The 22520-nt window shown below is 39.9% G+C and overlaps 1 protein-coding gene across 1 annotated transcript in view; it reads right to left on the bottom strand.

Moving 5' to 3' along the window:
- The window catches only part of SPOCK1 (SPARC (osteonectin), cwcv and kazal like domains proteoglycan 1), a 261044-nt gene that overhangs the window by 35157 nt on the left and 203367 nt on the right, over window positions 1-22520 (bottom strand). Inside the window, exon 6 of the mRNA XM_072348664.1 lies at window positions 21857-21971. Within this exon, the coding sequence (XP_072204765.1) occupies window positions 21857-21971 (115 nt within the window). The remainder of the gene's footprint in view (window positions 1-21856; window positions 21972-22520) is intronic.

Raw genomic sequence — 22520 nt, 5'->3', positions numbered from 1 at the left:
TCTGTTACAATCTTGTCTAACAAAATATTAACACATACTCTTTCACAGACAGCTGTAATTACTCACAGGGGCGTAGAGATAATGGGAAGACACAAACTGAAATGACTTGACACGAGTAAGCAAATTCTTAAATTAAAATCAGATAAAAGTCAGATAAAATGGCACCAGATTTTAAGCTGAAACCATGCAAAGGGTTTTTATTTAATGGGGACACCCTCATGCTGAAAAAACTTCAGTCTGTACTGAGGAGCATCCTTCTCTCATGTATCTAACAGTATGATAAAGAGAGTAAGATTCATTGCATGACCTCTTCCTGAGATTATTTATGGTTAGTGTGAGGAATAATATAGAACAAGGATTGAATAAGACTATATACATTAGGAAAATGAGGCTGAGAGGGCTGAGGAGCTGTAGGAGCTCAGATACGGATGAGAAGCAGATGGTCATTTTCCAGAGGAAATCTGTTTATGAAGTCCTGTGCCCACGAGAAGAGAGTTGGGAACAAACAAATGGATCTGATAAAAGAGCTTGTCTGTATGCGTAGAGGCTGTCTTAATTGAAGTTGTGGTGGCATACGACACTCAGAGTATGGGAAGATCCGTTACTTCCTAGGAGATCAAGTGATGTTTGGCTGGAACAGCAATACATGAGAAGGAGAGAGAGAACAGAAGATGACACTGAGAACAGAAAGGAGACTGAGGGGCAGAAGAGGACAGGAGCACAGCTTATGAATCAGGGTGCAGTAAGAAGGATGAGGAGGCACAGACTTTCCTTCTGTTTCACAGCCTGCCTGCAAATCACTGTGTTTTTTTTCATTCACCTTCCAAACAAAGTCATCAATTACATCTTTATGTATAATGTCAACAGTTCTTGAGAGACTCATCTAAAGCACTCCTCTATTCCCTCCGTTACTTCAGCTCCTACAGTTTTAGTAGCTAACGATACAGCAAGAAGCACAGAACTTTCCAACTTGGCAATGGAATGCAATTACAGTATTTTTCACTTCCAAACAAAGTGATAACTCTGGCAATTTCTTTACATCTTTCACGAAAATGAGAACATCAACAGGTACTTACTGTTGAAATCTCAATGCCTACTTTGCCCTTTTTTTTTTCCTATTGTGAGTTTTTCATAGACGTGCCAAATCTTGGAGGGAGCTTATCTTTCGTTCCCATTTATTCATCTCCTGGCAGATATCTGTCACTTCCTTAAGTATGTCATTTATTACTTGGGCTTTTAGAAATCTTTTCTGTAGATCTGTGTTTTTATTTCACTGCGCCTTCCCAGGATTCTTGTAGAGCACCAGTAAGTGCTTGTTTACTTGTGAAGATATTTATGGACAGGAAAAAAAAACATCTGCTTCTTTCAGGAGTGATGGTGGGCAGAGATAAGCCCAAAGCAATACTATATTCTCAAGGCATTCACAGAAAGTTAGCAGAATAAGTGGTTAGATGCTTCGGGGAAAAGCATCTTTGTCTCTTGTTTGGAATTAGGCTACAATGATAATCATCTTCTCCTTCTTATCTACATACTTAGGAGACATACAAACCCCTCGTGAGCCATCTCTGGAAAATGTTCCAACAGCTTCTTGTAGAGAATACAGAAGGATAAAATCCAGAGCATTAACATTTTCCAGGAGCAATCTGTTGCTTTGAAATCCACCTGCATCTACCAACTTTACTTTTCAAAACTGCTGACCACGAGGTATCACACAAACACCATAAGGCTGCTTGTCAAAATGATTTCTGTGACCATTCTGAAGGTAATACATTCCAGAGACAGAGGAAGACACAAAGGCTATCTCTGCAGTACTTGTCTGATTTGTTCACTTGAAAGCTATTCAATTCTAAAGGGCCCGTGAGTTCCTTTCAGATTATCGACATTACTGCACATGTTTTATTCTCATCCCCAGAATAAGCTAGGGAAGTCGTCAGCATTCAGCCCCTCCTTCTCACAGAAGTTAGCACAGTCCTAAGTAAAGTCCATAAGTAAAGAGGGTAACTCAGTAAGGCTGTTTTAGTAATGTAGTCCTGAATACAAACAGATGTGAGCATACATTTATGCTACATTCCAAAGCATGGTCAATCAAAACTTTGCTCAACATTTTTGTGTTTTCTCCAACAGAAGGCAGTATGGATGCCACCATACTGACTCCATCAATGGGAGAAATGGAAACAAAGACACAAAGGGTCTCCCAGGGAACCCAACATGGAGAAGAATTTGGTTTCCCTTATTCTTCATATTCAAGCCCAAGGAACAGACATTCTGGTGACACTGATCAGGGGCAGAGTGATGAAGGTTGGATGGTTAACGGACTGGATGATCTTTTAGGTCTTTTCCAACCTTGGTGATTCTATGAAGCTACTGGTTTGGTTGCCCTAAATTTACAAGTTCCTAATTCCTCCCTGTACTGAAGGTGTGTCCAAGCCCAAGGTGAGTGCCAACTTCTGCACGAACACTGCTCAGCTGTCACCCTGAGCTTGTGTGAATACTGGAAATGGGAAGCAGCACAATGCCACAATCACAGACTCAATGCAAAAAGCAGGATTCAAATAATTCCCACTTTTGCTGCAATCATTAACATAAAATCAATTTATGTTGTGACATTTTCAGTTCCCATTATGATCTCTGTCACAAGAGGAAGATTTTTAATCCTCTGTGAAGTCTGTAAGAGACAGCAGAATAATATGCACTTAAATGCATTATACATTTTCTAATACAACCTTTTCATGGTTCTTCAGTCTGACTGTCTGGTCACTCCCGTTCTTTGGCTGCCTTGGTAATCTGAGAGGAACAGGTGGAATGGCAAGTAAGCAAAACAGTGAATGTTTTAAAGGTTAATTTCACACTGCAAATGATTCTTTTATGGGTTATGTACACTCTGTTCATATTCTGCAATCCAGAGGGAAAAAAAAAAAACTGGGAAGAAAAATAAGTGGCAGATTACAGCTGTTCTCATGACAGTGATAAAAATAACTGGGAAGGGAGTAAGATGGCTGTGTGATGAGTACAAGTTTTATTTTGCCAATACTTCTTGTGTATTTGTTGTGTTGAACAATTTATTCTTTATAGAGCTTCATTTGCCCTTCACCCTTACAAGGTCTGAGAGCCTCAGAAGCAGAATTATTTTGAAGTGACCTAATACGAATCCCCTCCTGCTGTTGTGATAATTTTTTTCTCTGTATTGAGCTGAAAAAGTAATCAAAAGTGAACTTAGAACTGAGTACTTTGTAAAATAATGGCAGGTAATCCTCCTCTCCTCATTGTTTTCAGCTGTGGCATTAACTGCAAAGTAACCCAAGGTCATGTGAGAAAAGAGGGGACTGTAAATGCTGAGAAAAGCCAGGAGAAGCTGAATGTCTGCTCAAAGGAGTGCAGAGAACTGGGAATACGACCAGAGAGTTAAACCAGAGAGCAGCCTTTTAGAATCACAGAGTGGCCTGAGTTGAGAAGGACTACAAAGCTCATCCAGTTCCAACCCCCTGCTGTGTGCAGGGTCGCCTACCGGCAAACCAGGCTGCCGAGAGCCACATCCAGCCTGGCCTTGTATGCCTGCAGGGATGGGGCATCCACAGCCTCCTTGGGCAACCTGTTCCAGTGCATCACCACCCTGTGTGAAAAACTTCCTATAAGTTCCAACCTAAACCTCCCCTGTCTCACTATAAAACCATTTTCCCTTGCCCTATCACTGCCCACCCTTGTAAACAACCGTACCCCCTCCTGTTTATATACTCCCTTCAAATGTTAGAAGGCCACAATGAAGTTTCCCCAGAGCCTTCTCTTCTCTATGCTAAATATTCTCTTTTTGATGGCTGCCCTATCATTACTTCGCAGTTACCAGGCACAAGAATTCTTGCAGGAAATATGATGGGAGGGAGAATGAGAAAGGAGGCCAGCTGCAGGAACAACTCTGACACCAGGAGCCAAAACATTCTTTTAAGAGCTGGACAAAGAGTAACAAAATCACAAAGTGGTAACATACCTCCCCAGTTAACTCAAGGGTGTACAGAAATAATGGAACAGCACAACTGACATCAGAGGTATTAGCCAAAAATAAGAGCCTGCAATTGAAAGAACATGGCAAAGATGAGAAACTGACTCATGTTATAAGAAAGAAAACCCTTATGAGCGAGAGATGTGTGTATGGGAGAAAACTTTTAAATGGGAATATAGAAAAAATCCTGCTAAGCAAAGAGCACAGCTTTCCAAGAGCACAGAAGCTACTCTCTGTTCCACATGAAAATGGCAATAATCGGTACTGCTTTGTAGTCCCCAAAGCAACAAAGAGCTGCTAAAATTAATTGAACACTGAAGGAAGGCTGAAGTGCTTAATCAATCACCAGGGCTGTTTGTTGCCACTACACCACGCACAGAGATCACAATATAGAAATCCAAATTACAAAGCAAGGCTTTCGTAACATAAAGACACTGTACGTCAATTTTGGGGTATCCAGATTGTGGAATTGAAGACCCACTTCATCATCGTATCTGAAATCTGTTAGAAAGTTCACTTCATGCTGACCATTTCCTTCAGTTGCAGGTGCTCAGCACTTCTGCAAATGAGGCCTCAGAGTTTCAGATCAGGTACCTGGAAAATTAAAAGATGCAGCTTGTGGTCCTATGTGAAAAATCTTGCTCAGCAAGACGGGCAGTGTTACAAAGGAAATCAGTGCACCAGAATTCATTTCTCCAGGGCAGCACACATCAGCTGCTCTGCCTATGTGACTTTTTTCCCTCCCTGTATTTCTTATCCTGCCGCAATTTGCTGCCTCTTGTGCTCTGCAGCTTTGGACAAGTACAATATAACTACAGTCTCCTGTATCTGACCTGAAGCCAAAACAGGCGTGTTGGGTAGCAAATAAGAAAAGGATGCTGTCGACTAAACTGTAGACAAGCATGCAATTAGAAACTATATCATACTGCATACAGAAAAGTGGTTGAATTAATCCTGCCCCTTTCAGGTGTACTTTGAAAATCAAACAATTATCTGAGGATGATTTCAATTATCGAGGGTTTGCAAAACACACTCAGGAAGCTTCACAAGGTATTTTTCTTGACAGGTGTGAGAACATGTTCTTACATAATCCCCAGGTTGGAGACATTCAGGTGTGAGATGAAAAACAGCAATAAAAACCTTTGAATTCATGCACAAACCTTGGATTTGTTAATAGCATGTTTGCCCTTACCTACCATTATAGCAGTGGTTAACACATACCTCTAGGGTAGCTGAGAGAACAACCATCACATTATATACGTCATTCTGACTTTCTAAGATGGCTGTTTACAGAACCCTAAATATATATGCTAGCAATGGGAAGTGTCACACCACCTGTGATTTGGTGTGAAATGAACTGCTTTCAAATCCTCTTCTCTCAGAGCTGGCTTTATTCCTATCGAAAGGAAGAGGCCATCAGACAGAGTACTCCAGGACAGGGCCCTCTGCTGATATAAATCAGTACTGACTTCAACAGAGCTATGTGGATTTACAGCAGGCAGAAATCTTCACCAACTGATTGCCCAGAGAGCGTTAAAGCCACTGACAACCCTTACAACTTCTGACTGATTCTGGGTGCCTACCCATGAAGACATCACTAATATTCTGAAATTCAAAGTCTATTTGCAGTAACATAATCACAAAAATAATAACAAAGACTCCTATTAATATTAATTTCCTTTCATAACGTGGTCAAGTGTGATTTCTAAGATGCAGAAGGGAGAATCATCAGTGCAGCTTTTTGGAACTGATTGCCACATACTTCAACAGAGATCAGCAAGTGCTATTTCAGGAGTAATTTGCATCACATGCAGCCAATGCAAGAGCTGTCTCTGTCTCCTTGCTATGGAAGGACAGATTGTCACAACACTGACAGCACAGCGAGCAACTGTGAGCTCTCCTCGGGATATTCCAGCGTAGAGAAAGAGAAACAGAGATATGCTTTCATGTCCTCATGCTGGAGCAGACTCCTGCTGGCAAAGACAGTTGCACAGGCACGATCACCATGGGCAGAAAGGAAAGGAACATCAGGCATCTGAGATTTGGGCAGATAAACCATTGCCTGTGGGAAGAGGACATGAAGGAATAAAAGAACAGTAGATGGCCATCCCAGGTTCATTAAGTGCCTGATGATGGATAACAGCTGGTGCCCGGTGCTGTTAGGAGAACATACAGCTGTGCCACTTGAGAACATCCCTCCAACTTCCCATGATTTGTTGCTACTTAAAGCAGAGATGAATTAAAAACGCGAACAGGGGGGTGAAATGCAGATGCAATCTCTGAAATATCCCAGCAGTGAGAAGCCTTCAGGAGAAAGCAGAATTACAAACAAGCAAAATCATTGCTAACAGAAAACTACTGATATTGTGGGAAGATGCTGCAATTCCAAGGAGGAGAGGATGACTATTATTTTTACTATTATTACTATTATTATTTGGCATACAGTCTGTGCTGGAAAAATGGAGATTTGAGATGACTAAAGTGATTTACAAATTGAGATTGACAAGCTGAAGCACTGAAATGCTGAAATTAGGCACGTTCATTTCAAAGTGATGACTCTGTTTCAGGAACTGTCAGATTTCATTTTTAAAGAGTTTTTTTTAAAAGGTCTTTTTTGCTTTACCAAGAAGCATTACATCCTCAAATCCTGTCTTTCCAGTGTGGTCAGTAAACTGAAAAAATCAATTACTTGCACAGTACTGGTTTGGGGGATAAAGGCCAGAGGAGAAGAGTAGCATATACAAAAGTCAAGGGGGAATGAAATGGAGAGAAAAGCAAATATACAAGGAATTTGTCCATAGCACTGATAGTCTTACAGATAGCTGACTGCTACTGCTAATTTATATTTAGAGACTCCTGGGGAAAGAGGGAAGAAACTTTGCTGAAAGTGGGAAAGCTGGCAAGCATCACAGCCACGTACAGAGCCCAAGCACTCAGGCTTGGCAGGAGGGCAGATGGTTACTGCACAGGGCATTAACACCTCTCAGCAGAAGACAGCCATTCAAATTAGTGAGAGAGAAGGGGAGATGTTGGCCTCCAAAATCTGTACAGAAATTATAACCACGTGCTTGACATGGAGCCCCTGAAGCAAGTGAGGTGTCAGCACAGAGAAAAGGCCTGAACAGAAAGCAGTCCCCTGCCAGTTCAACTGAAACATCCCTCTGGAGTGGAGAGCAATTGTTGTTTTGGAAGGAGGCTGAGTCCAAAAATTAAAGGAAGGCTTTGTCCACTAGAGGTTTCCTCAAGTATGCCATACCAGTCATAGAAACAGTGTGCGTTTACCTATGCATATAACTGAATCCAATGTGAAACTGAAGCCATTAACAGTAGCAAAATACTCAGAGGGGTTTGGATGACACTGTTAAAGTTCTCACAACAGGCATGTTGGTATTTAATGGCAGCATGAGAAGCTGGAATAAAAACATATTCAAGTACCTACATTGGGCTACTTAAATGTATACACGTTATATGAGAACAGAGTAACATGAGGGTGCAAGCACTAATGGAATTTGTGAAGGACTTTTACAGCTAGGACAAATGGCATCCTTCCAACCTGATTCTTTACCCAAAACAAATAATTTTGCAGAGATTTGCATGTTGCTAACACAACCCAAATTACAGCTAACTTAGATTTCAGCTATGACCCTGAAGTAGCCAGTGAGTGACTATCCTTGTGCCTCACTACTCTGTGTAGGCATCTGTAGATTGCTTATCACTGTCACACTAATGCCACTCTTTACCCTTGCTATAATGCCTAGAACATGCACTCAAAACAGTCATCTGCAAAATAAAGCAAGTTAAACTTAACTTGGTATCTGAGTATTCAGGAAGAAGTCATTTGTAGAAGCCCGGGGCATTCTGTTCTATTAAAATAAAATTTCCTATAAGTATGTAATGTTGTAACATCTTTGGCCTACAGCATTAAGAGCAGCATTTTCAACAGAATGTGTACACCTGTGTGGTTCCTTTGTAAGCATCAGTCTAAATTCAAGACTGTTCCTTTATAGCCTTTCTAACAACCTAGTCATAAAACCAGCTGGCTGGCTTTCTTCTGGCTACTTTCTTTTCTCTTATTCACTGTGACCTAGAGCTAAGGACATTTTTCACACTGCAGACCCACAGAAAAGACTCTCATAATCTTGTTAAAGGCTGGCATACTTGACTTGCAATACAAAATCTTGCATTTGTCTCCTCCGGGAAATAAACCCTTTTTAAAAGGCTTTGAATTTCTAAAATGACTTAAACAAATACAATGGACACACCAGTAGAAGAGAATCAGTTTTCTACTTCCCACAAAAGTGTCTGCACCGAGGAGTCTGAATTTTATGTGCCCTTGTACAAACCCATCCACAGCTTTATTTTTTATTGCTCGTGTGTTCTCAAAGGAAGCCAATTTCTCTTTCAAGTATCAGTGGCTTCAGTAAGTTAGAGCATCCAATTTCTAGAGGAGGGTTTACTTTACCTCATCATTGAAACCCTGCTGTGGAATACAATCTGTTTTGAGAAGAGCAAAGAGGTGAAGGACACAAACAAATGACAATTACTCTAAAACTGTGAAGAGCTTGGATATGATGTTCTCTCACATCTGAATTAGGGCAAGAAAATATACTTGTCAAAAGATTGCCAGTGAAAATGCACTACCACTGGCCATGCTCAACTTTGTCTCACTGTCATCTGGAATGTGGGAACTATCTTTGTGGAGACCTGTCATGAGTGTTATGCCCAGAGATTTGTCTTGGGACCAATGCCCTTCCACATCTTTATCAACAACATAGACAGTAGGATCAAGTGCATTCTCAGCAAGTTTGCTCATGACACTGAATTGAATGGTGCAGGTGACACAACAGAAGCAATGGATGCCATCCACAGGGACTGGGCATGATTGAAAAATGGGCCCACATTCAACTAGTGAGGTTCAACAAGGCCAAGTACAAGGCATTGCAAGTACAAGGGCAATTGGAAGTCATCACCCTCTGCTCTACCCTCATGTGGCCCCATGTGGAGTACTGCATCCAGCTCTGGTGCCCCCAGCACAAAAAGGCACAGAGCTGTTGGTTGAAGTAACCCTGCCCATGGCAAGGTCATTTCCTCCCTAAGCTGTCCTTTGATTCTATTACAAAGGGATTATCTACAAAATTAAGATACAAATATTTACAAATTCAATCACAGCCTGTGACATCTACTGATAAAAATAATCCCCGAGCAAGCAGCCAAATATGAATGTATTTGAAGGTTTGCAGATCTTCACCATAAAATAACCTCTTTATAGGAAATTAAAGGCATTAGCCACTCTGTGGCTCTTCTAGAACACAACATAGAAGAGCAGACTGGCTTAAAGCACAAGATACTTCAATGTAATCTAGTTTGCCAAGGTCAGGAGGAGGAGCTTGTTTCTGAACCCTTGTTCTTAATAGATGTATCTTGCAATGTGAAATAGCACCACCACATATCAGGAGGCTCTCAATTTCTTTTGAAATGCAGAGACCTGCCAATGAATCTGCTTCTCAGAAGCTTAAATATATTATTTTCACTTGCATCTTCTTTAGTATCACTCTTTCATGCCTGTACTTCAATTGCACACAGCATCCTTCCTTTATTGAGGGCTGCAGTTAATCAGCTGGTCCCATAAAGCACCACATAAATTCTGCTTTATGAATTCTGTGTCACAAGAATGTGGCCAAATGCCTCGTGCCCTGAGACTCTGCAGTAACACATCACCTTTGTGCAGACAAAACTGCAGAACTCGTGGAAATTAGAGCAGCCCAAGAACAGAAACTCCTTAATCACCTTCACTATGGTAGCACTGGTAATGAAAAAGTATAATCTAGTGATATGTTTCGGGATAGATCTTAAATACAGTAAGAAAACGAGCCGGGTATGCAAATGGATTGATGTTTGCAAGGTTGCCTTTGCAACAGAAGAACCTCAGCAACGTGAAATACTGTCATGAGCTCGCATTTTCCAAATATCACACAGATCTCTTCCCTTTGTCAAATCTGTCACTCATTTATACCTCAAACCATATGACTAAACAGCATCTATAAAGTTATGTGCAAATACAGATTTTTTTTTAATGCAACGCATACTAAAAGAACTGCCTTCAAGCTATCTTTACCCTACCATTTAAATACCTATGTCAGGCAAACGCCTTCTCTAAAATAGCTGCAATGCATCTTTTCAACAGTGCAGTAAAGTTAACTTTGGGGAGATGGAACTTCTTACTGTACCAGGCACAGAGAAGTCAGTGATAGAAGTGGCTTTGCTCTAGACTGACATAGAGAAAGTAATAAAAAGCCCTTCCAAAACACGGTGCTGGGTGTTTCAAAACTATCTGTGTGAAGACACTTTGTGAAATGCGTTTGCTGGGAAATCAGTAAGGATGAGATTTGAAAACCTGAAGGATACTCCATCCATATCCATCAGTTCAGGGCTGTGGTTTGTAAGCACCGGTCTGAAAAGTTACATTAAATCTGAGTTTCTGTATTCTCAAAGCTTTAGTAATAACATTTCCTGTTAGTCTATAAAAAAAATGTTGAGTCTTTTAGTTCCTGTGCAAGACAAACTGTTCCCATCAGTGCTCACTCTACTGTTCCAGCCTGAACTCGACTCTGATGAACTCTGCTCATCCAAATCTACAACAGACTCCAGACAAGGCCTTACCAGTGCCCTCTAAAACCCTGTAAAACCAGGCCTTACCAGTGCCAATATTTCTGGAAGCACCTCTGCTGACACACCTGAGGATTACACCAGCCTTTTTTACACCTACACGTGGAGCTGTAATAACTACCTGTAGGTATTCTGTGATCTGCTGGTGCATAAGGTCATTCTTCTCCCTTACGCATTTCTAACCAAAGAGCTCTTAGATTAAAGCAGATGTTGAAATTATCAGACCCCAAGTGTATAATTACACACTTTGTGCTAATGAACTTCTTTCCATTTCTACTGCTCCAGTTCTCAAGGACATGCAATTGAAGATACAAAAAAGGAACCTTCTAAAAAGAAACATGAAACACCTCCTAGTATTGCTGCAATCAACTCCACTTCTTTTCATAAAGATGTAAACCAAACAGCACCTCCTCCCACCTGCTTCTTTATTGAAAAAATCTATTTTAATTACTCATTGCACTCTGGCTAACAGTATTCTCAAACACTGTTACTGTATGTGCTACATAGCAGCCACCATATGCCTTTCCTCCTCATGCAGTCAAAAAAAAATCAAAACAATTTAAAATCATATTTGCTAATAAAAATAGACTGTGCTTTAAGAAATTGGAAAAAGCTTCTTGTTTATGGGATTTTACTACATGAAGGGAAGCGGTTCACGTTTAACTTTCTGCACCAACCTTCACCTTGTACATTTATGGTTGTTAAGTGATGCTTGTACACATTAAACTTCAAGGATGACAGTGTTAAAACATAAAATTAAAGAGTACTTCATTGTACACTTCAGAACACTGTTGAGTTTTGTGCTTTTGGAATCTTCCTCCATTTCTCTGTGCCATACATCAACATGACTTACAAATGTTTCATCTACAGAAACTTCCTTCAACACCTTCCCAGCTCACGGGGCTCAGAAGGAAGGACTGCAGACAAAAGAAGGCTTTGCTCCATTACCAAAGGCCCAGCTCCCTGCACTTTGCATCTCTGGGTTCTTAATTTTATGGGTGGGACCAGCTATAACTATTGTAAGCAAAACTCAAAGGCTCCAGAGCTTCCCCATGACCTCAGTATTATCCAGACCCTGAAACTACAGAACAGGCTGCCCAGACCTGGAGAGAAGTTTCTGGCTTTTCATTTCAGCTCAATGTGCCTTAATCAGCAGCTAATTAAGCCCTTTGTGAAAAACCACAGAACAGAAAAGGCACCTTCAATACAGAACTGCTTTCCTGACCACACTTGAATACCAAACTGTGTCAAACAACGTGAATTATGCTTGAGCCTGAGTGAAGTGTTCCTTTTCCACAATGAGATACGACAGTTATAAACGACCATCCACCAAAATTGCTCAGCAAACCAAATTTCAGACAATTACTTGCTCCCCCCCTCCCCCCCAGTTTACAGTATCAAACGAAGCCTAATTTTTGGCTCAAATAACTTCTGAAAAGCCCACATCTCTGCTCCTTTATTTGCATCTCCAATTTTCTAAGAATATTTGCAGCCCATTCAAGAACTGAAATCCTAAACCCAAATTTGAATTGTGAAGGATCAACAAGATATCTACAGCATGCAATTCCCTGCCTGAAATGACTGTGACATTTCATTTTAGCTAAGTCTCATTTTTTCTGCTCAGAAGGATTGCCTGATAAGGGAGTATGGTCTGTGCCATAGACTATACTTGCAATTTAGGCACTAAGAATCTGCCTATTGTCTGTGTCTGTTAACTCCTACAGCCAGACTGTCATTGTCAAACAAACTCAGAAACAAGATGATATGTGAAATTGCCTTCAGACAAGCAAGATTAAGCCAAGAGCACAAATTACTTAATATGATAAAGTGATACCATTGCATAAAGTACATTCTTATAAAAGAAATAAATGTTTTTCCATAAACATTTTTCCATTAAACATACCCTTTTAAACAATCATGACAATGAATTCATCAATTCATCATGAATTAGAAACAATCATAAACAATCTGGCTCACTTTAGTGGGAACACGTTGTTATTATTACCTGGGGAGCTGGACTAGATGACATTTAAAGGTCCCTTCCAACTCAAATGATTCTGTGATTAGAAAATTGTAATTAAAACTAAGTAGGAAAATCATCATACAAATTAAATACATCTCTTGGACCGATCAGCCACTTTCAATGCTACTGTTAATTAGAAGTACTATAAAAGCATATCTCAACACTTGCAGGGAACCAAGGCTCTGCAGTTTAGCTCTGTAGAACAGACTGTCCATGCCATCACAAGATCTCCAGTTGCTGCACACAGACCAGTGTTATGCTGTAATCTGGACTGATTCCAGACTGCAGTTTGAGCATACAGCCCTAAAATACAGCACAGATACACGTATGTCCCAACATCGGGGACAGAAAGGTCCCACCCTGGTTGCCTGGAAGCTCTTCTAATACCAACATTTACTTCCTGCATTGTGGGGTATTTGTGGATGACAGACTGCTGTAATGGAGATGAATGTGATCCAAATCATTCAAAACTCAATAAGTCACAAATGCAGATCCTGCTGCACATTTCAGTCCATCCCTAAATGGCTGGGTTAGCAGAAAGCAGAAGATATTTTTCTGATTTACACACAGTCCATTAAACTGAACTACAAAAAAAAAAAAAAGCAGTTCTTCAGAGAAAAAAGAATGGACAGCTTTCCCTTTTGGGATAGCAAAAGCCATAAATATGTGAGCTTATACATTTGGAACGAAGTGATGATATTTCACATACCTCCCTTCCGCACTAGCAAACAAGAATTAGAAACAGAGAAACTCAGAGCTAATTTGACACAACACAGAGAAGTGCACAGCAAGTAATGAACTCTCAGGAGCAATCAAGGCTCAGGCCTACGTTTGTTTATACCACAGAATAACTTTACCAAAGGCAACCAATTCAACAGCACTGACAGAACTTGTCCAAATTCATACTGCAGTAACTGAAGGTGGAATGGAGTCCTTAAAGCAGCAAAGGGAAAACAAAACAGAAGATGAGCTTGAAATTTGAAAAGCCTTATTTTCTGCATGTTATTGAATATATTTGTTTTTATTTTATTCGGGAAGTTTTACCTTAAACTTGCAGTGATAAACCCTGTACTTTTTGTACCTGGTGGGTTTCCCAGAGATTTTACAGACTTCAAAATATTTGGGAATATCCCCCAAAAAAGCAGGAATTAATATTTGGGGGGGGAAAAAACAGAAAAAAAGGACTACATAAAACCAGTCTTATTTGTGATGAGAGGTGTGAGTGCTCTACTCATACCAGCGCACAAACACCTGCTGTTCCTATACAGCGTTTCAATTCAAAGAGTGATTGACTTCAATAGTTTTCAGTTGGCAACCTAAAATCACATTACTTCATCTGAAAACTGTTACTTGCTGGTGCTAAGCGTTTGCTGTGCCACCATTTTCTAACCTTTATTGTGAAATTAAAATTATTAGCCATTTCAGCATTTTGTTTAATTAGGTGTTCACAAAACTGATTACCCTGAGCTGTCTCAGTCTGCTTTCACTGTGATACAGCAGGTTTCGTACCTTCATGACAGACTACAAGAGCCTTTTAAAAACGCTGCTGTTTTTAGTATGATTACAGTTACTTATATACAGTTGCTGTCTCCCAGCATGGCCTGGGATCAATCTTCATTCAGCTATGATGAAGAGTTACATCTCGTGTCCTTGTTCAACCTCAAGAAATTAAGAAAGGAATTCTGACTCAACCCTACTCTATTGGCACATTATCTTGTTAAAGAGATGCATTTACTGAAAGCACAAATCCAGCTGACAGAAGTGCTGCTACTACAGCCAACATGTGTTTCAACAAGCACCTGAAAGTAGCTAAGTGAACAACCTGCTGCTTCTCACACACTGCTTCCTCCTTTCCATCTCACTCCTAGCTGTTCTGACGTCACTTTTGCCTCTAAAGAGGTTGTCTGTTATATTTTAGAGGTTGCTGTAATTTGATCAAATCCATGGAAGATGATGCTAAGGAAGTGACAGCAAGTCAATGGATGTACTGTTTCTAACTTGTTATCTGTCTGGGACCTGGCATGAACAGCATTTCCATGCTGAGTTCCAAAACCTGAGAGCCAGACCAAAATGTAAAACAGCTCCCACAGGGTCAATTCTTTCACCACTTCATGTCAAAACAAGCTTCATACATACACTTAAGAGATTTCTGCATATGATGATAGAAAGCATTAAAAGTATTTTATCTTATTCTCTTCCATAAAGTATTTATCACCTAGCAGGAAAAAACAGCATTCAGTTATAGAACCATATAGCAACCTGGTTCAACACCAAATGCAAGGTTATTCTATGTTTGAACCTCAATTAACTCCTCAAGCCTAACACAGTGTTCATGACAAGCAATTCTGTGGAACACAAGCTATGATGAGAAGTGCAACAGTCTGAATAAAAGTATTTCTATTATGTAAGCAATCCACACATGCAATTCAATACAAGTGTGTAGAGTGAGCAGTACTTTAAAGCCCAAGAATAATTGCTCCAACTGGAAAGTGACTTCTGATTTTATGTTTGCAAACCCTTAGTGCACTTTCTTTGAGGAGATTTGATCCCCTGAACTACACCATTACAACTGGTTGGGTCTAGATCCCAAAATACAGCACCTAGAAATGTAAATATTATAACTGATGAAATGGTTCTACAACTCCCATTGTGTGCAGGCCATATCATAGAATCACAGAGTTGGGCTGCAAGGAACCTCTACAGACCCTACAGTAGGTGACTCAGCCTGTCGTTATAAATAGGAAAAACAGAATATGAAATCTAAAGGTAACTGAAAGCATTATCTTACAGATGATGTTATCTTCAAATTCAGTCAGGTGACCTCATTCAAAAGACAGTGGACCTCTCTATTTGAGCAGTAACTCCTGAGTATAAGCATTTGTGTTGACCAGACTCAATACACAGCACAAGTTAGTTTTTTAATTAAGTCACTTGTTTTTTACTGAATTTCATATAGAGATGCACGTTTTCAGTTATCACTACAGGAACAAGCACAGCTTATCAGAAATAAATTATTGAAAATAAATTCCTAAGACCTGAAAAAATGCATAGGTTTAAAATGATGCTTTCATTTCTACCTTAAATCTATGTCAATACCTTCACTCCCATTTCTTCTTTCCTGGTGTGACTAATGTCTTTTTCTAACTGATGGCACTTTTTCTTACTGATTACGTTGTTGTTTTTTTTCAACCTTTTCTTTCAGATCAGTTTTCCTACCTTACAAATATAGAATCAAAGCCCTGTCTCTTCCTCAGAAAAAAAGGAATATTTAAATCTGCACCAACTGGAAGTGAAGACCATTACTTCCAACCAGCACAATGAATTCCTATGTAAGCTGGTGATCTTTTCTCCCTGAAAATACAGATGTACCATCTAGTTTCAGGGCAGAAGTTGGCTATAACTTGCACATAGGAGTATACCACACCTTTTGCTCTTCCACTCTTGTTGTTTTCATAGAAGTATTCAAAAGGAAACCTTACAAAGCGATAGGTTTCTAAGTTGATCTATGTGATTTCAGACTCAGACTGCCTTCTTCATGGAAGTATCATACTTTTGAGGTGCAAACAGTTGGGCCCAGTGATCTCTCAAGCCAACCACCTATAAGGGCATCACCAACTTCCCGAGTTTCAGTAAGAGGATTTCCATTTGATAGGTTCTTCCTCAGTTACTCTAAGTTTAGTTCTGCATACAAATGTTTGCACAGAACATGTTCTCCTTCGCAGACTTAGGAGGAGGTCTGCAATATATACCACTCACATAGCAGCAGAATGAAAATGTTCACATTCACTTTAATAGCTTCCACACAATTTTACCCTGCTTCTCCTTTTTAAGCATATTTAACTTTCAGAATATGCACTAATAAAACTCTCCTACAAAAATACAAGTATCCTTATAAAGTATGCATATGTAGAATGTGCAGTCCTTCCCCCCATAAGCGACTGCTTTTCACTGGTGCACATAAGAGATGCATATGAGATGAAGAAGCAGAACAAAATATCCCCAGCCACCACTGCACTGCTCTTTCTTCTGACCCTGGCGAGAACTTGATTTTGCTGCCTCAGTCTTGAAGCTACTTGGTTTTGCTTCTGATGGGGGTGGGGGATGGTAACAGCCATCTACGGAGAGCAAGGATATCATTTCTTGCCTGCATTTCCTTGTCTTTTAATCAAATATTAATTGGGTGCAGCCACCTCACTACACACAGAAAATATCTATCAGAAATGTAAAAAGTTAATCTTCTATGCCTCCAGGAGCAGCAAAATAAAGACTAATCTCCTTGTGTGAAAATAATAGTAATAATAATAGTCATTATTTACAGATAGCAACTAACTCAGTTTCGGCATCCTGTTAACAAGGTAGAAGAATTAATTGCAGCATTCATACTGAGAACTTTAAAGTAAAAAATCAGATCCTGCTATGTTTAGAGCTGATAAACCTACTCATCACCAGAGCCCATGACAGGGACATGGCAACATCCGGAATATGCATCGATGTCTGTTTCACATTCTTATCTCTGTTCTACACTGAAAAACTACTCCTTGGTTTGAGTAAATATTATTGCCCCTCTGTAAAGCAGAGAAAAAATCTCCCAGAGTTAACAAGAGACAGTTTTGAAATTCTCCGTAGTCTTAGTTTTAGAATGCAATTGTCTTATTGTTCCTTCAGTCTGAGACTCAGACAGTCCACTTAGATATCTACCTAGAAATCTACTATTGGAAGCCTCTTTGTTCCAAGCCATAAAAAGAAACAAACTGTTAGATGGAACCCAAGAAACCAATTTCAACTCAACCACATTCACGACTCACACTTCACCTTCGGAAACTTTAAAATGATGCACTCTCCAGTCACAAAAACTGAATACAAGAAACTTTAAACCGAAACAGTTGCTGAAACTGGCTATGTAAGGAAAGTCTTAGTTCTAAGACTTGAAGTTCTTTTAGTTGTCAGTCATTCATGCACAAGAAGTCATACAACTCATTTGGGAAATTAGAATGGTTTCTCTGAATGAACTGCATGCATTGAGAACACTTTTTAATGGGGAATGGAACATAAGACTTTCTCATCCATCACCCCCAATAGGGCTGTTAAGTAAACGTTAAGATTCAGAACCTAAACTATAACCTAAACAAGGCAGATTCTTGACTGAGCTTGCCAAGTCCTATGTCTGTAATTAAAAGTGCTCTCCTGGCTCCCTTTAGAAATTTAAACAACAGTCAGTATAATTGAATATGCTTTTTTTTTTTTCCTATTGAACTTAGAATTCCTTTATCAAGATAACAGCGCTTCCTTAGAATTTGCCTTGGGCATTTCCGCAAGGTCAAGAAGACATAATACACCGATAGGGATAAACCCAGTTTGAATTATTGCATCCATTCATGCTCTAGTAGCTCTGTAACCCTGGTAGCAACAAATCAAAACTAGTGTGTTTGGGGATATAACACTCAGCATTTTAGAAAACATAGAAAGAGGGCACGGTCAGAAAGCAACCTGAAATGCTGTTGCACCATTGTCACCTTATCTCAGCTACTATGCTGTTAGTACCTGCAACAAACAGGAGTCATGCACTTGTTCTGGAAGAAGATAGAAGCACTGTATTGCAATTAAGAATTCACACTTGCCAAGAGTTGCCACCTTGGTGCACAATGTTGCCTTTTTGATGAATACACTGCAAAAGAGAAAAATCTCCCTTGCCAGCACAGTCTGAAGAACTCAAACTACTTGTTTCTTCTGTGAGTCCTTTATTAGTGGAGGGGTTTTAGAAGCTTTAGTTGGTATCAAATGAAGCTGTACTTGATGGGAACTCTAATGCTACAGAACTTTTGAAAGAGGTACCTAAAAACTTCTTTTCAACAGACAAGACTTTGTGTCTTAAATAACTGCTGCCACAGAGGCGCCACTAAGAATTAGTTATCAGTCTTTCTTTTGTTGAAATTACAGCCTCATTCATTTTAAGGCATTAGATACGAGGACACATCTGCTCCAAAAGGGCAGCTATCCTCGGTGCAGGTTACAGCTCAACCTTTGCCATTGGGTAGCTGAGTTGGAAATCAGTGGCTTGCACGGAAGCATACTGTAAAGCTGGGACAGTGCTGTGAATAATGAAGCATATCAAGTGTTTCAATAAACCAAAGGAACCTAAAGGCATTTCAAAAAGAGAGGAGACGTTAAGGCTTGTCTTACTGTCTGAAATCTTCCATTAGTACCCTCAGAGACCTGCTCCCTGCATCTCAGACAACCGACTTAAAATCACATTTGAGAAAATAAAGAATAATTCTGCCATCTCTTCAAACATTTGGCTTCATGATGGAAAGCTCATATTCTTGGTGGGGTTTAATTTTTTGCTAAAGATTACTCAGGTGTATTTTCTGCTAGCATTTGTTATTAATGTCTCTGTAATACCAGTCACCACTATAAAAGGAATTCCACTTATTTTTAAATGCAATTACTAGTCTTGATTTTCATCCTCACGGCAGAGATGGTTTTGAAGGAGCCCAGGGAGGAGGAAGGAATACGACTCAGACACTGCAGTCAATTGTTACCTCTGAGCACATACACTTAGTTTGCTTTTCTTTTGATGCTGCTGCCAGTTTTATTCACAGGCATACGAAAAAAAAGGTCACGACATTTAGAATTACAGTGCGCTGGAAATTAAATGTTCCTTTACATTTTTAATTTCTGAAAGTAATTTATTATGGAATAATATTTGAATATGATTGAATGAATGTGTGAAGATTAACGTGAACTGCCTTCAAACTGGAAGTTCGGAAGCACATATATTTAACCTCGTTGTATAATAGGCATTAAAAAGTTTATGCAGTAGCTCTAAGAACTGCATTTCCATTTTGCTGGAAGCATTTGCACTGTAATTCTCCTTAGTGTTTTTCCACTGACATATCTGTATGGAGCATGAGGTTTAGCTCTCTATCATTTTCTACTTCAGATTATTCTGTATTTGAATGGACTGAACTAAATAAGAAGTAGAAACAAAGTCCTAATTGTTGACTTTTTAAAAAAATCTTTATATAAGAAATCCATCTGCTGAGTTTTATACAAATTCAGCAATATTGATACAGAGTACTGTAAGAGGAAAAGAGAAATTTGGGGTCAAGTCTAGAGAAAGCATTACAACACCAAGTGACCTAAATACTACCAGGAGCACCAGACTGGAGGTCTGAGGAAGGGGACACCACTCCATTCTGCTGGGACCAAAGTGGCTGCAGGTAACTGAGATGCTCTGCCATCAAATGCATTCCACCTCTTTCACATCACCTCAGGTACTACTCAGGGCCTGCTTCTCCAAAACCAGGTGACACTACTTGCTGAACAAAATCGTACTAAACCCATTTTGTAGACAACTTTTTCCACTGACAATTGTTATATAAACCTGAGGAAGACAGTCTGTCAACAGGCTGCAAGGGGCAGACATCATATAAACTCCTCCTTCAATCCAATCTGCAGTCAGAGCCCCCACCTGCATCACGGCTCCGCGCCCCCAGGCTGCATCTGAGGGCCAAACTCTATCAAAGGTAGGATTTCGGCACCCAGCCCAGGTATACAGGCACACATGCATGTGCACACACTCCCACACCTGTACAATTGGCCTTGCTTATGAAAATATAACCAAACTCATGACCAGTTCCTCTGCACGCTTGATGCAGGAGATAACTAGTGTATTGTTTTGACTGTTTCCACACACATCTGATAGGGATTTCCCTTACTTCCCAGGTGACTGTGCTCCTCCAAGCATTCCCTTCATTCCATGCTGAAGTGGCAGAAATGAAGCATTTAACATCCTTGGCCCTACTGCTATCACCAGGGCAATGGCATGAGTACTGTTAGCCCAAGAGGGACCTCTTGAAAATGCCTTCAGGAAAGTTGCTCCACAGATCACCCAATCCATTAAATTAATGCTTTGTTGGCTGGAGTTAGTTTTTGAGTCAAGCAAAACAAAAACTCCGGTTTTAGAATATATATACCCTGTCAAATTGCATTTATCAAGATAAGGGTTATTAGAATCTTTTTTCTTGTGTGAATGAAACTGTAAGCTTAAAATGTCACTGAAGATTTATTAATCTGATACTCTTTCTGATAAGAGCAACACAGAGGGCATACAGGGAGAAGAAAAGTATGTTTTTGACAGACTGCAAGGAGGAGAAAATATGTATAAGGCAATTTATCAGTGCGTATTCTGTAACCAAAGATTCAAGTCACATAAAGCAATATTATTTATATATTGATTTCAGAACCTTGCCATCTAAAATACTTCATTTAAGTCTCAAAGCTAGGCAAACAGGAGTGTGATTTTCAAGAAATGAAGCAAACCTGAATTTTCAAGATTTAGGCTGCAGAATCACTGCAAATGCTCCAAAAACCAACTCCTTTTCCCTTCTAGATTGCCTTTCCTGTAACGGGTTGGAACTCTCAGACAGAACCTGGCTGTGGTACTGCTGTTGCAGTTGGGCTTTCAGTGCTTCCCTTTGGATGAGGTTGCCCCAAGACAGCTCGTGCTTACTTCTCCCTAGGGAGGTCAATTAGCTCACAGAGTTTACAGACCTAAACACAGAGCTCAGTGGAAAGCTGGCAGAGAAAATATTTGTGCTGAGATACCAGCCTTCAGTTCTATGTAACATCATTTGCAGTGCGCTTGTTGAGGCAACATACATATACATATATATCTCTCTTATATAAAACCAGATAAACATAGCATGCAACTTCTAATGGTTACATCAACAACAATAAGGCTAATAATAACACGGATCCCATGTTATCAACAAGAGTGAACACATGCCCATGCAGCCTTAAATGACTTTCTGAATAACACAGGCTACTGATAAATGTATCTATATTTACTTACACACAAAGCAATAACCATCAAATAGTTTTATTTTTGTCTTCTATGATTCAGAATTTCATTCAAAATATTTCCACACAGTAAATGAAAACGATGAGCCAGAACTCAGTTTTCCTATGAGACCCTCTCAGGTAGGCGCCAGTTTGGCAGAAGCTGATTGAAAGCATTACATGCTTACAAAAAAAGGTTTGTTGTACTTTTACTTTTCCCTCAAAAAGTCTTCCATGTGAAACGTACCAGTTGTAAAATACCTGTATTTTGCTTTCACTGAGAACATAACAGGAAACAGCTTAGCAGTTATTTCATCACCAGCTCGACTCACCTGTCTTTTCCATCTTGTGCTTTGGACTTTCAGGCCCTGGGAGGCACGGGCAGGGCCCTTCGCACCGAGCTGTGATGGTTTTGCCAGAGGTACATGCATGAAACTCCAACTTGCACTGAAATCATAAAAAAAAGCAAGAATATGTTTTGAATTGGGACAAGATATAAAAGCAGCAGCTGTGGATTAAATGAAGAAATTGGATCCAGCCATAACAGCATTGGACAGATTGCAAAACTTCAATCTCTATTGAAAAATGCCATTGTTTTTATTACCACAGATAGCAACAATAATAGCTACTTCCTATGCAGCCTTTTGCATGACATTTCTAAATGTGCACCATAAAGTGTTATTATTCCCTGTTTAAATGTATGGAATCTGCAGCACAAGCAGCCTGAAACAACTCCTTCCAGGTCACTGAGAGATCAATGGCAAGGATGGGAAAGAAATGCAAACCTTCAGAATCCCAGCTGCTTCCTATGCTGCATCACCTTTCTTCAGGCATGAGCTCTTCAAAGGGGATCTTTCACTCATCACCTGCACATTGCTTGGTACTAATACCAAATTTCTGTTTGGTCTTTTGGGATCTGGGAACAGCCAATTTTTGCTGAGAGCAGCAGGCCAGGCCTAGAAGCACCCATGGAAAGACACCAATCCTCGCAACAGT

The sequence above is a fragment of the Excalfactoria chinensis genome, chromosome 13, assembly GCF_039878825.1.
Source record: "Excalfactoria chinensis isolate bCotChi1 chromosome 13, bCotChi1.hap2, whole genome shotgun sequence".
NCBI lineage: Eukaryota > Metazoa > Chordata > Aves > Galliformes > Phasianidae > Excalfactoria > Excalfactoria chinensis.
Note: the sequence above shows the minus strand (reverse complement) of the source record. Positions and strands in the feature narration are given on the sequence as shown.